We start from the raw sequence: 15,883 nt of genomic DNA, 5'->3' as shown, positions 1-15,883 counted from the left end.
TAGAGGGGAATACTAGCACACCGAGTACAGAGCCCTTTATGGCCCGCCTTTCCCCTTAAGTGACAACAAGAGGCATAAACGCACTGGACAAGGGACAGGCGCTAAGCAGAGAGGAACATCAACAAACAGCATGGTGCAAATATAGCAAAAACAAAACTGCCAGACGCAGAGCGAAACCTGAGCCATTTTACAGTATGAGTAACCTTCTGAGAAGTCTAGTTACTTTGGTCCAAATATAGGCAAAAATATCTTGCTCTGTCGCCCCACTGATTAGACATTGCTGCTAATCTAAAATAGTTCCCTCATTGACTTACAACGCACGGTGAAAGTCATTCTTTTAACAAATGCAAACACAGCAGATTCTGCCTGATCAGCCTGGCTCAGAGCCTCTGTCTGCAGAAAAAATGCCTAATACTGTATTTCCCTTGACCAAGAGGGAATTCCCTCTAGGGCTAGCGGTTAAGATGTGTCCCTTTATATAGACCTGGGTTCGAATCTCGGGCTGTTGCAGCGGTTCTCAACCGGTGGGTCGGGATTTCTATACAATAAAAACTGGTCAAACATTGGCCAAATTGTCAAAAAATATAAGAAAGGCAAACAGAGTCAAACTAAATGTAATGCCTCAACTCCTACAATTCCAAGTGCTTGTCAGGGTGGCGGGTCAAATATGATTATTTTGGGGGGTCCCCAGTTCAAATATGATTATATTGGGGGGTCCCCAGTTCAAATATGATTATTTTGGGGGGGGGTCCCCAGTTCAAATATGATTATTTGGGGGGTTCGCGGACTGAAAAGTTTGAGAACCACTGGCATAGATCTGTAATAAAGTGGTTAATCAACAACAAGGCAAAATGAAAGCTTAAGCAGAGTATCATCAAGTGCCAAGAAAAATGCCGATGTTCCACCGTCATGTACACACAGGCCCGGGGCGATGTGTCGAACATTATTGCAACACTATAGTAGATTTTATCAACCCAGGAGGACTGTGCTATTTGTTTTCATTCAAACGTACTAATAGGGCCCCACGCCTCGGGACTTCTTTTTAATCCTTTAAAAACCTCGCTGGTTGTCGTTATCAAGAGCAAATCAATCTTACGTTGGCACATTCTCAACATGTGACTCAGCCTGGCAAATAGAAACCATTCATAAACAAACAAGCCCCACGCTATTTTAACGCATTACAACAACCGGGAACGCATCCGTGTGTAACCACTTAAAACCGTAAGATTTTATACATTGGGCTATTCAAAAATAGCAGATCTACAAGCTCATGAGCTTGTAGATCTGCTTTTTTTTTTTTTTTTTAATCTCGAAAATGTGTGCAAATCTTTGATTTGAATATCTATATTTTTTAAACATGTGTAACTCAAATCTTTGCTTCTGGGGGTCCCTGGAACAACATATTTTTCAAATGTTCGCTCTCATGTTTTTTTTAAATGTATATATACACACAAGCTCATAGCACAGTACTCGGTGCCGTGCTATGAGCTTGTAGATCTGCAATTTTTGAATAGCCAAAGAAATCTAAAAATGACACAGATGCGTTCCCGGTCTTAATGGGTTAAAAAGCAGGCTATTTCAAACCACATGAGCCGTACTGTACTACCCAGGGGTGGAGCGTCAGGTGTGGGGGGGGGGGGGGGGGGGATGGGCGGGGGTGCGGCTGGCCGGCCGTTCCCCGGCCCGGGACTCCGGGGCGCGGCACATCCAGCCGGCACATCACCATCACGATCACATAGACCTTTACTCGGCCACACTTCGCCAGCCGTGCCTCTTGGCATGAGGAGCAGCAGACGGCGGTCCCATTTAAAGCATTATTATCATCATCATACATCCATTTGTCAACAGTGTGTGAATGGGTTCCGCTTGTCAATGTTGTAGGCTTATCAGGATGATCATAAACAGAACCGCTCGGTGGCTATATAAAAAAAAAAAGCATGGCTCAGGAGGTAGAGCGGCCGTTTGGGGAAAAACGGAAGGTTCTTCCCAGTTCGATCCCGCGCTTACAACCAGGGGCGCAGCCATGGGTGGGCATAGAAAGCTGGCCCAACCAATCAATTTTGCAACAATTTTTTGGGGGGGAAATGTATTTTTTTATTTTTTTTATAAAAAAATTAATTATATATAAAAAAAAAAAAGAAAAAAAAATCGGTAAAATCAGACAGAAATAAGAATTAAATAACATAACCCTAACCTAACCCTAACCCTAAAACCGAAATAAAGTAACAAAGAAACGCCCAAAATCCACCCAATACACACCGGTCGTGCACACATGCACTCGCGCGCAGTGCCCACCGCTCCTGCCTAGGCCCAGCCTATACTAGCGTTCTGGCTGCGCCACTGCTTACAACCAGCTTTACAAGCAACAGGACTGGGGGAGGAGGAGGAGGAGGAGGGGTGACACCAGGTAGCCAACAATGGGCTCACCTGTCAGCCCCCCCCCCCCCCCCCCGTGGCCCCCAGACAGCTGTGTTGTGTCAGGTACAGCCAGAGGAACAGAGAGCTGTCCTGTCCTGTACAGCAGAAGCTCTCCCACGCTACCTGTTAGAGCGGTTTACTGGCATGTGATTCACTTCACCTGCTTGCTGGGAACACTGATTGATATATTATTGATTTCAGCTGTTTTACGATTCCAAACATGCAAACATGACCAGCTTTAATTACTTCAGTCTATATTAGTAGCTTAACGAATAGTATAAAAAATATATTGTCTTTTTTACGTCCAATGTATTTGTATTTCAGTTCATAAAGTTTAACATACGTATAACTAAATGCATTTGAAATTAAATAAAAATGTTACTTTTCAGGATTCCAATTAAAAAATAGCAAAAGAGAAATTACGGATTCCAATTCAAAAATTGCTAAAATAGCAGATCTACAAGCTCAGAACGCGTCGCATTGCGACGTGTTTTGAGCATGTAGATTGTTTGTAACGTTTGCTACATACTTTTGTGTGACATCAAAGTTGCATCACCCCTGTGCTACAGGAAGCTGTACTGTACTGTACTGTACTGTACTGTACTGTACTGTACTGTACTGTACTGTACTGTACTGTACTGTACTGGTTCTCAACCAGTGGTCCGGGGACCACCAGTGGTCCTTGACGGGGTTCCAATCGGTCCCCAGCTAAATGATGGAGAGTTGGTAACCAAATGGACCCTTATAGATATTTAACTCTTGAGAGTGTAAAATGAAACCAAATGGACCCGTAAGGGTCCATTTGGTTTCATTTTACACTCTCAAGAGTTAAAGAGTTTTACACTCTCAAGAGTTAAATTATTGTTAAACACCTGCATTACTTAATTTACAAGAAGTCTAACGCAATTAGAGAATGTAGAAGAATTGTTATTTTGATCAACGTTTGCCTGTTATCTCTCCTATTCGGTACCAACATCAATACAGCATGGATGGAATTGTGGACAAGATGTTGCCCAACGAATATCCAACACAATATTCTTGGGTCTGAGAGTCTAAATCTCATCAAACGGTGGTTCCGTGGTTCAAATGCCCGATAAAATAATGGACCTCGATATGAAAAAGGTTGAAAACAACCACTGCTGTTACTGCACTGTCTGCAGGTAAGGAATGTTAACCAGGGTTTCACTGGTAAAAAATTAACCCCTCCCCTCCTCCTCCTCCTCCTCCTGCCACAGACACAAGAGGTCACCAGAGGTCAGACACAGCATCACAGAGCTAAGGTCAGGAGGTCAGGAGGAGTTACTCTTTCTAGCAACAGATCAATGGGTTTACCACAGGACTCTATCTGCAGTCTAAAGATGACTAGACTCTAAACCAAGGGTTCCCCCAAACTTCTCAGACCCCCCAAAATAATCATTATGTGAACCAACTGACAAGCACTTGGGATTGCAGGCATTACATTTAGTTTGACTCGGTTCCACAGTGCGAGGCGTTGTGAGCTTGTAGATCGGCTATTTTCGCAATGTTTATCTGTTTGTTTGTTTGTTTGTTTGTTGTTATCTGGTAGATCGGCTATTTTCACAATGTTTGCCTCTTTCTTATGTAATATTTGACAATTTGGCCAATTTGGTATAACAACGGTCTAAAAAGTCATTCAATTGTAACTTTATAAATGTACAGATACCCTGTATTCACTTACACTGTATGTTGGTTTGTTTACTGTTGAGTGAGAAAACAATGTTGCACATTAAGCTGATCATCTGGGGACAAAATAATTCATTTAGTTTGGGAAACCACTGACGATCTAAACTCATCACAACAACAAGTAGTGCAAGATAAGCCAGATAATGTCTCTCTGTGTGTGTGTGTGTGTGTGTGTGTGTGTGTGTGTGTGTGTGTGTGTGTGTGTGTGTGTGTGTGTGTGTTGCACACAGAGACATGGTGCAACACACACCTCTGAAGATGCATTCATTCATGCACAACTAGCAAGCAAAGCACGGAATGTACTATTTAATGTTTAAACTGGGAAGGCCCGGTTACGCGCGCGCGTACACACACACACACACACACACACACACACACACACACACACACACACACACACACACACACACACACACACACACACACACACACACACACACACACACACACACACACACACACACACACACACACACACACACACACACTTTTTTTTGTACTTTACTTGAGTATTTGTGGAAACTTGTGACTTTCATTAACTTGTGGCTTTATTTTTTTTACATTTCTGGAAAATCTTTGAATTATTTTGGAAAATTTCAATACAAGCAATGCATTGATATTAAAAAAAAAAAGATTACTCCAGTATACTTTAACTCAACTTTCCATTGCATTGAAGTAATATTGGACCAGGAGTATCTATACTTCAAGTACTGCTGTGTGGTGGAGTACTTTGTACCACCAGTGAACATGAGCAGTGGGCGGGCCGCGTTAATCACGTTACTGTTACTGTACTAAACTAAAGTAGCCTGCTTCAACTGACCTACATATGGGCTGACTGCCCTTTTGCGCGTATTTGGTATGCGCACGCACGCACGCACGCACGCACGCACGCACGCACACACACACACACACACACACACACACACACACACACACACACACACACACACACACACACACACACACACACACACACACACACACACACACACACACACACACACACACACACACACACACACACACACACACACACACACACACACACACACACACACACACACACGTGTGTTTGTATTACCATACTTGCGAGGACATTAACGTTTTAGGACGACAATTGTATGAATGCCATTCTTAATTTTTTGTAACTGTAAGCCTAAAGCCACAAAATAGCCGATCTACAAGCCATTGTGAGCTTGTAGATCGTCTGTTTTTTGTACTCATTGTGCAGAATGTCCCATTTCAAGTTTTCAAATGTATAAAATGTATTAAAAAATATTTTGAAAATAGCAGATCTACAAGATCACAATGCGACGCATTGTGATCTTGTAGATCTGCTATTTTCAAATGGCCGAAATGTACAGTATATAGGGCTGAAGTGGTTAATGTATGTTTTGTAATAATAATCAAAATCTACAAAGTAACTAGTAACTTAAAATGTTAAAATAATTGTTTGTAGTGGAGTAAAAGTACAATATTTGCCTCTGAGATGTAGTGGAGTAGAAGTGAAAGTATTGAAAATTGGAAATACTCCAGTGAAGTAAGAAGAAATACCTCAAAATTGTACTTTGGTGCAGTACTTGAGTAAATTTGTCTAGTTAGTTACTTTACACCATTGGTCCTCACAAGTATATACACACACACACACACACACACACACACACACACACACACACACACACACACGGTTCACACAGCAGGGTTGGCATCAATGCACTGAAGCCCGGCTCGCTGTGGTGGGTAAGGGGGGCCAGAGAGAGGGTGGGTGAGGGCCCCCCCGCCCCCTCGGTCCATCACCATGGCGATACGGCCCTCCATTGTGGGGGGAAAGAATCGCAGCTCTTGAGGGGTCCCTGCTCCCTGCACAGTGTCCACATGAGCTGCTGCCTGCGTTGCAGCAGCTCAGTGACAGTGAGGAGGGGGGGGGGCTTTTTATCTGTCCCCCCCCCCCCCCACCATGTGCAAAACTGAGGAAACACACAGAGGTCTGTCCAGCACCATTGGTTCTCAAAGTGGGGTCCCACTCCCAGGGGGTCCCCAGCAAAAGTAGTTAATATAGTGTGACATTCATTTAAACCACTATTTAACCATTATTTTATACTTTGGCCATTCAAAAACAGCAGATCTACAGGCTCTATGAGCTTGTAGATCTGTTTATTTTTTTTAAACATCCCTGGCAAAAAAATACATATTTTGGGGGTCCTTGACATAAATACGTTTGAGAACCACTGGTATAGCCTACTACAGATTATCTTCACCAAACTGTTTTTCAAGGACCCCCAGTTTGATATGCATTAGGCCACACAGACCCCCCTCCCCCCTCCCCACATTTGATATAATTTGTTTATAACCTGGGACCCCCAGATCTACACTATAAAATACTCAGCGCTTATTTAAAAGGCATAGTATGTAGGCATAGTGAGGTAAACACCACCACCACACTACTGTAGTGTGTTTCTAGTAAACACCACCACACTAGTGTATATATATAATAATATCAATCATTTAGCTTTGGGACCCTCTTGGAAGTTGGAACCCCATCAAGGAGCCCTGGGGGTCCCAGTACCCCAGGGCTAACAGGATAAGGATAATTCCTTTTAACAGGTCGTTCATGAAAGTCCTTGCGGTCTTGTTTCCAATGAGACAGAGTCTGCACACCTTGAGTTCATTTTACTGTTGAAATGCAACCATCACTAGAACTTACTTGCAGATCTCCCATCAAGAGAACTAGTTTTAGGCAGTGGTGGGAAAAGACACTCACATTTTTTACTTAAGTAAAAGTATCAATACTGCAATGTAGAAACACTCCGTTACAAGTAAAAGTCCGGTATCAAAATTTACTTGAGTAAAAAGTACAAAAGTATTGGCATCAAAATATACTTAATGTTTCAAAAGTAAAAGTACTCATGCAGAATTTCACAAGTTTCACAAATTGCATATGCCTTAAAAAAAAATTATAAACATATTTTGAAAATAGCAGATCTACAAGCTGTCAACGTGTCGCATCGCGACACATCGAGAGCTTGTAGATCTGTTATTTTGAAATAGTCAAAGTTTAAATTGGGCTGAAGTGGTAAATGTATGTTTTGTCAAAATAATCAAAATCCACAAAGTGACTAGTGACTGAAGTTTTCAAATAGCTGTAGTGGAGTAAAAGTACAATATTTTCCTCTGAGATGTGGTGGAGTAGAAGTAAAAGTATTGAAAGTAGTAAAAGTACCTAAAAATTGTACATTGGGCTATACTTGAGTAAATGTACTTAGTTACTTTCCACCACTGCTCCCATCAAGACAACTTGTTTGTTTTGGAGCCAAACAACACACACTCACAGACACTGTAGATATGTAGGTAACAGGTATACAGGCTTATAACTAAAACTGTGTAAACTATGGCCACTTTAAAGCTGCAATAATAACCAAGCCTAGCAGAGAAAATGGAGTCCATATTAAGACCTATAGACTGTACAGAATGTCACAAACAACTCAGTCTTCTTCTCCTACGATACTCAGTCTGTTGCGTCACACATTACATTATTATCCTACCTGGCAACAGGTGCAGCAGCACGTTGGCAACACGTACCAACCTGGAACTCAATGCGTTTCAAGTCAAGAAGATATCCTGGTTTGTTTTTGGACGACTTTCCTATATCCAGCGGGCTAAATAAATGGTGAAACTGACTTGTAAATCTTTGTTTCTACATGTTTGGTCGTGTTTCTGGCGGAGGTGCCATCCTCATCATCATAATAATAAAGTCTCTTTTCCCAGGGGAACAGGACAGGCTGAAGGCAGGGAGGGTGTTGAGGGAGGGGCGTGGCTGCATGGATGGCAGGTTGCTGGGTTAACTCCTTCCTCTCTCTCTCTCTCTCTCTATCTCACTCTCACTGTCTCGGTGTGTCTCTCTCTCACACAATCTTTGGTACAACCCAGCAGTGGTGGAAAAAGTACTCAAATTCTTTACTTAAGTAAAAGTATCAATACTGCAATATAAAAATACTCCGTTACAAGTAAAAGTCCAGAATTAGAAATTTACTTGAGTAAAAGTACAAAAGTATTGGCATCAAAATGTACTTAAAGTACCAAAAGTAAAAGTACAAAATATTTGAAAATAGCAGATCTACAAGCTCAAAACGCGTCGCATCGCGACGCGTTGTGGGCTTGTAGATCGGCTATTTTCAAATAGCCTAGGTATAAAATAGGGTTAAAGTGGTTCATGTGTGTTTCATTATATCATATTATCTGAAAAGTAACTAGTAACTAAAGTTTTCAAATAATTGTAGTGGAGTAAAAGTACAATATTTGCCTCTGAGATGTAGCGGAGTAGAAGTAAAAGTATTGGAAATTGGAAATACTCAAGTAAAGTACAAATACCTCAACATTTTAATCAAGTACAGTACTTAAGTAAATGTACTTAGTTACTTTACACCACTGCAACCCAGCCAAGCCCGCAGCAGCCGCATGGGACTTCCCTCTTTCTTTGGTGTTTCGCCCAGGTGGGCGTGGTTATATAAACCTAACCCTAAAACCTCACAGATAATATGCCTTAAAACCCAGTAGTTCCCAAACCTTTTTTTGGTCGTGTGACCCAAAAGAGAAATGTAATGTCTTCCCTGTACCCAAACAAGTGAAAATTAGCCGATCTACAAGCTCGTTGTGAGCTTGTAGATCTGCTATTTGCGTAGCCCTGAAACATGACTGTCATGTCATGATAGACTGACAGTCATGGCTTAGCTTCAATCTGGTTTTGTTTTGTTCTCCATTTACAGCCCATACGTCTACATAAACGTTCACATTTCAAATATAAAGTGCTTACTCCTATGGCCACGGATGTTACAATTTGAATCGGCTGGGTGTATAAGTACCCGTATCTTCCGTATTGTTCAATAAAAAGCATTTTAATCCGATCGGCGGCCATTGTCCTCATAGAGTTATAATGTATCAGAGTGCAATACAGCTCTTAACCGATAGGGTAGCGTAGTCGAAAGCGTGGAGAAAATACGAAGAAAATGGCCACCGATCGGATTAAAATGCTTTTTATTGAAGAATTCGGAAGATACAGGTACTTAGACCCACCCGATTCAAATTGTAACATCTGTGGCCATGAGGTCAGCACTTTATATTTGAAATATAAACTTTCATGTAGATGAACTGGTTGTAAATGAAGAAAGTGCCAAAACCAGGATGAAGTTCCGCCATGATCAAGTTTCAGGGCTAGCCTAAACCTCACAGATAATATTATGCCTTAACCCAGTGGTTCCCAAACTTTTTTGGTCGTGACCCAAAAGAGAAATGTAATGTCTTCCCGGGACCCAAACTAGTGAAAATAGCCGATCTACAAGCTCACAACGTGTCGCAGCAGCTTGTAGATCTGCTATTTTCACTACTTCTAAAGTTTTTTACAGTATTTTTTTATGGAATTTAGAAACAAAAATGTTAAGGAATAATTGTGAAAAAAATTAAATAATAATACATTGAAATGTATATATATTTAAAAATAAGAAGTAAAACAAGGGATATTTACTTGCGAGTCGCGACTCATAAAAATGTGTCTGCAACCCACTGTGGGAACCACTGCCATGTACCTAACCTCAAAACCACGCCCACCTGGGCGAAACAAATGGGAAAGAGGGAGTCCCCAGCATAGCCATCCCATCCAACCTGTTTGGAACCTGTTTTGGACTTTCCTTTGGCACAGTGGTTTGTCAGGTCTCTCTCTCGAGGAGAGGAGAGGAGAGGAGAGGAGAGGAGGGGAGGGGAGGGGAGGGGAGGGGAGGGGGGAGGGGAAAGAGGGGAGGAAAGGAGAGGTGAGGAGAGGAGAGGAGAGGACATGCACCCCCTCTGCCCACTGGGCCTGGCATGCATTAGCACGGCCTGGCATTCATATGTTGATGAGCTTGGCACACACTAAATGATCCGTCCTGACAGGTTCACACTTTAGGGGAGTTATTATAGGAAACTGTGAGGCAGTAGGCCTACGGCAGGGCCAAACACACAGTAAAGGTCCTTGCACACTGGTGCGTCTTTTCGTTGCGTTTTTTTTTTTTTCATTGTTTTTTCAATTTTTTTCATTGTTGTAAAAAAAACGCAACGAAAAGACGCACCAGTGTGCAAGGACCTTAACACAGTTACTGATCTGTGATCAATTTGAGACGTTTATGATAATTCTATATATTAGTTCTTCTGTCTGAGGACCGCATTCATGACTACATGGTTTATAAACGTGCTGTTGTACACATTAGTGCTGCTGTCAGCCTGTCAGCGTGCCCGCATGCTCGGGCGTGGCCGTTCAAAGCGAGTGCCCGATAGCTTGACCCCGACCCCTACACAGACAGACAGACAGACAGACAGACAGACAGACAGACAGACAGACAGACAGACAGACAGACAGACAGACAGACAGACAGACAGGCCAGGCCTACTTTCAATGACAGTTCAGTTTTAAGATGCTAAGTAAAAACAAAACAAAAACCATGTTCTACTTCCCGAGCACGGCATACTAAATTGCTTATTAATCAATCAATTCACTAATTGATTCATTAAAATGAAGGTTCGAGGTCATATAATCAATTATGAGTCATGACTGACACCAAACAAGATCATAGAGCAAGATCATAATGACTACCTAGGTTGTCATGTTTTACATTACTGCACCCCCTGGTGGCGTATGCTTGTAACAACAGTGCTTGATTATCATGTGCCGGGTGCCTGTTCTATGCAGTGGTTCTCAAAGTGGTTCCCCCCCAAAGGGTTCCTTTTGGGGGGGGGGGGGGCCTTACAGGTCTGTAACAGTTGATTGCTTGATTGATTGAATACCTTATGAACGGTTTGCAAGAGGTACAGTAACAGATTCATACACAAGGATGCTAAAAGGATAAACACAAGAAAGCCTATTGCTTGTTTCCATTGGGGTCCTGTGTATTCAATTCATCGAAACATTTAAAGACAAACAATAATATACAATAATATGCAAAAACGTCATATAAACAGTAGTAATCAAAAAGGAAAATATGTACAGTAAACAGTTGGGGGGTGGGGGGGTCCATTTACGGTGATAAGCTTAGACTTCTTGTGGCCAGTTGCAAATTGCAGACACCTGTAGGTGCTCTTTTAGAGCGGTTTTGAAGGAGGGTAGGGAGTCACACATTTTTTCATGACTGTTGGTAGGGCGTTCCACATTTTGGTGGCATAGCAGTAAAACAACAAATTTAACCCCTTGTTTGAGCCGAATCTGGGTTTAAAGAGATTGGTGGAGCTCCCTTTGGTGCTGTGATTGTGTGCGTCTTTAATGTTTTTTGAAGTAGTTTGACAGGTACATGGGTGTCTCTGTGGTGTAGTGTAATGTAGACCAGGCCCATTGCAAGTTGCTGTACTCTGTCCTCTACCCTGAGCCATCCCACCCTAGCATCATGAGCAGGGGTTAGATGAGTTGTAGATGTAAGGCCAAGTCAGTAGCCTGACCAGCTTGTTTTTGGGGGTGTCTGGAGCCTTTTTTTCATGCATAGTCATAGTGACATTGGTGTGTGTGTGTGTGTGTGTGTGTGTGTGTGTGTGTGTGTGTGTGTGTGTGTGTGTGTGTGTGCGTGTGCGTGTGCGTGTGCGTGTGTGTGTGTGTGTGTGTGTGTGTGTGCGTGTGTGTGTGTGTGTGTGATATAAACATCTCACCTGGCTCTCAGGACAGTAGTCCTCAGAAAGGCCCGAGTCGGTGCTGTGATTCAGACTCTGCTGCCGTGAGTCTGCCCCTGACATCACCACCAGGGGCGGGACTTCTTCTTCTTCTTCTGGGCATTTTACGTCTGCTATGGTCTCATAGGTGTGGAAGCTACGGCGTACTGTATACTTGATGACATTATTATCATCACCTCCCGGTCTGTGCATTTGATTCTGCAAGTTCCTCCTTGGCAGTTCTGTTTCATGGTTCTTATTATCCAGTGGGGGGTCCGGGAGACTGTTCCTCCTGGCCCCCTGCAGAGGAGGAAGGGGTTGTTGTGCGGGGGGGAGGAGCTGATGATCGGCAGCATGCTGAGGTTCTGGGGTGGAAGCGTGACCTGGTACATCTGCAGACAGGACAGAGGTCTGCCCTGCCCTCGGGGCCTGGGCGTGTGCCCAGGGTTTGACGTCCGGCAGGCTTTCGGGGAATCCGAACGTGGATAACCGGAAAGAGTCTCTCGAGGCACCGGCTGTCCCGCCGTCGTCTCGTCTCGCCACCGACGGCGTAACCGTCGGCTCTCCGGCGGTCGGACCCTCGGGGGGTTGCCAGACGTTAGGGTCATCGTCCGGGGGGTCCAGGGCGGGCAACGGGACCTCCTTCACGTACTGAGCTGGGACGTAGAAGGGCTTTGAGTCGAGGTCTGAGCAGACGCGCCACCAGTGGTCGCTGTTCTTGGAGAGGAGAATGAAAGTCTCCTTGGGTTTGATGGATACCAGACTGCCGTCCCTGGCTGTGTATTCATATTCATGCTCCACTGAGACCAGATCCATCCTCCAGGCCACCGCTGTGATCACCTGCCACGGTCACCTCTGTGATCACCTGCCACGGTCACCTCTGTGATCACCTGCCACGGTCACCTCTGTGATCACCTGCCACGGTCACCTCTGCGATCACCTGCCACGGTCACCTCTGTGATCACCTGCCACGGTCACCTCTGTGATCACCTGTCACAGTCATAGGCAGAGGGAAGGCATCTCGGAGCTGGAAAGAAGGAGGGGAAATTGGTGGGATTAACACTTATAACCTGTTGAACCATAACATAATATGTACCATACTTCTCTTATTCCTATAGCGCACACGAAACAACATTTGATTTTTGCAACAACTACAGCATGTCCCTCACAACAAAACATAGCATAACAAAACCAAACCTTGCACCATTACATCACATGATAACAGAACATTTAAATCAACACTATTTGACAATAAATACAAGCTCGCAATGTGTCGCGATGCAACAAGCTTGTTTGTTTTCCATTTCAGATCAGTCTACACTACAGCATATAAACATCATGGCAGGCTGAGGCTAGTGAGCCGGAGCTAAATTCAATCAAATTAATAAATGGGTGTGTTAGATACATCACGGTGTACTGTAAGGTCATGCCATGCGTTTACCCCGTTGTAGTTTTTTAACCTGAACTGGAAAGCAAAACTACAAAATCGGCCCACGTTGGGTTGAAAGTTCAACCCAGCCAGACAGGACATTAACAATGGCTGGCTGATATCTACGTCAGCTGATAGTAGAAGACAAACAAAATAGTTGTGTTCCTAACCGGAGAAGTATCTGCTTTCTTACAATGTGTGTACCATGTGTTTATCAGTTGTAAATATCAGCAGACAGCTCTAAATGTCAGCTCTAGTGTACTGTTATTTTCAGAGGCAGAGGTTTTGACACTACTCTAAAAGCTCACTTCCACCCATATCAAATAAAATGCTACTTTTCTGCTTGTACTTCTGGAGTGCTGAAGTTCTGACATTATAATAGAATAGAATGCATTGCATTGCAGACTGACTAGAATGTGTGGGGTATATGGGTTCAAGATTTTAGTTATAAGCAGTGTTGCCAGATTCGGTGAGAGAAACAAGCAACCAGGTCTAGGAAAACCAGCCCAAAAGAAGCGACAATGGGCCACATGAGCACTTTAACATATACATCAGCTATTTGAAAATAGCAGATCTACAAGCTCACAACGCGTCGCGATGCGACGCGTTGTGAGCTTGTAGATCGGCTATTTTCAAATCAAATCTTGCGAGGGAATTATAATAAGCAGACCTGGCAACCCTGTTTATAAGACACAAATGAACTCATGTCCCACAGTAAATGTGCTGTTGTCGAGTCCCAGGGAGGTGGCTTGGGGTTTTCTGCTAGACAACTTATAACCTGACTCTCACAGACCAGGGGAAGCAGGGTTTTCTGCTAGACAACAAATAAGCCGAGTGAGTGTCACAGACCCACGAGGAGCAGGCAGTGACAGTGACGCTCAAAAAACCCTCACCCCGCAAAACAGGAAGCCTGCTGCAGCAAGCTGTGACAGAACATCACCTCAACGCAGTCACGTTGGAATCACAGCTCCATATAAGGCCCTCTGGCAGCCCGTGAATCAGCCACAGAAACATGCACTTCTCTTATTCCTATAGCGCAGGCAGCAGAGAAACAAAATGTACACATGTTGGTTTGCGTGGCAACTTGACAGCAAGTCCCTCGCGTTGTGAGCTTGTAGATCTGCTATTTTCAAATAGCCTATACGTGCAAAATAGGGATAAGGTGGTTCATGTATGTTTGTAATGTAATAATGTAATAATGTATATCTGTATATCTATATCTGCAAAGTAACTAGTGACTAAAGTTTTCAAATAATGGAGTGGAGTAAAAGTACAATATTTGCCTTTGAGATGTAGTAAGTATTGGAAATTGGAAACGCTCAAGTAAAGTACAAATACGTTAAAATTGTACTTAAGAACAGTACCTAAGTAAATGTACTTAGTTACTTTCCACTACTGAACACAACACAACACAACAACAAAACCTTGCACCATTACACGATAGCAGAACTCAAGGTTTACTTTGATCATTTAAATCAACACTATTTGACAATAAAAACAATCAAAGAACCGTCACTGGAATATACAGTACACGTCAGAGTTCATTGCCCCTTGGCTATAGGCTATATAAACACACTGATATAACCTGAGTTATGACAATATTATTCAATTATGTGAAGTTGTGCTGCCAGGAGTTGATGTATACATACATACCTCTAGTGTGTGAATCTTCAGTGTTACAGAGATATCCTCTATTTCCTTTGGAAAGATCCAGACTGGTGTTTGTGTCTCACCGTTGGCTCCTCCATTCAGCCATGATGATGACACTATGTTGTCAGCCCAATAAAACCTGACTTATTGAGTTGTTATGTCACATGGTTTGGTTTCATGCCGCTACTCGCCTAACCCTCTCTCAGTTCCTGGTGTGTGTGTGTGTGTGTGCGCTGTGGTGGAAAGTAACCAAGTAAACTAAGTACATTTACTCAAGTACTGTGCTTAAGTGCAATTTTGAGGTGTTTTTACTTTACTGGATTATTTCCAATTTCCAGTACTTTTACTTCTACATCTCAGAAGCAAATATTGTACTTTTACTCCACCATAATTATTTGAAAACTTTTAGTTACTAGTTACTTTGTAGATTTTGATTATTACAAAACATACATTAACCACTTCTGCCCTATATACATTTCGGCCATTTAGAAATAGCCGATCTACAAGCTCACAATGCGTCGCCATGTGACGCATTGTGAGCTTGTAGATCGGCTATTTTCAAAATATTTTTATACATTTTAAAACTTGTGAAATGGGGACATTCTGCATAATGAGTACTTTCTACTTTTGGTACTTTAAGTACATTTTGATGCTAATGCTTTTTGTACTTTTACTCAAGTAAATTTTGAATTCCGGACTTTTACTTGTAACAGAGTATTTCTACATTGCAGTATCGATACTTCTACTTAAGTAAAAAAAAATGTGAGTACTTTGTTTGTGTGTGTGTGTGTGTGTGTGTGTGTGTGTGTGTGTGTGTGTGTGTGTGTGTGTGTGTGTGTGTGTGTGTGTGTGTGTCACACAGGAAGACATACAGAGAGGAAGTCTCACATTAACCATGACCTACAGTTTCTTCATATCGACGATTTTTTTCACATAATATATACAAAATATCATTTTGGGTCAAAGTTTATTTCCTGTTTGCATGGTTTGTGAATATCAGTGGGTAGCTGGCAGGAAATAAAC

The 15,883-nt window shown here is 42.8% G+C and overlaps 1 protein-coding gene across 1 annotated transcript; it reads right to left on the bottom strand.

Moving 5' to 3' along the window:
- Positions 1-11,781: 11,781 nt before the first annotated feature.
- LOC308081611 (uncharacterized protein) lies at positions 11,782-14,971 on the bottom strand (the record flags this gene model as incomplete). Its single annotated transcript, XM_080457972.1, has 4 exons — positions 14,864-14,971; positions 14,104-14,239; positions 12,772-12,808; positions 11,782-12,696 (listed from the first exon to the last, which is right to left on the bottom strand). A coding segment is annotated over exon 4 (816 nt), but the record flags the coding sequence as incomplete, so codon positions are not given.
- Between the last annotated feature and the right edge of the window lie 912 nt (positions 14,972-15,883).

The sequence above is a fragment of the Gymnoscopelus braueri genome (genome assembly GCF_963280865.1).
Source record: "Gymnoscopelus braueri genome assembly, contig: SCAFFOLD_51, whole genome shotgun sequence".
Taxonomy (NCBI): Eukaryota; Metazoa; Chordata; class Actinopteri; order Myctophiformes; family Myctophidae; genus Gymnoscopelus; species Gymnoscopelus braueri.
This window is presented reverse-complemented; position numbering and strand designations above follow the sequence as displayed.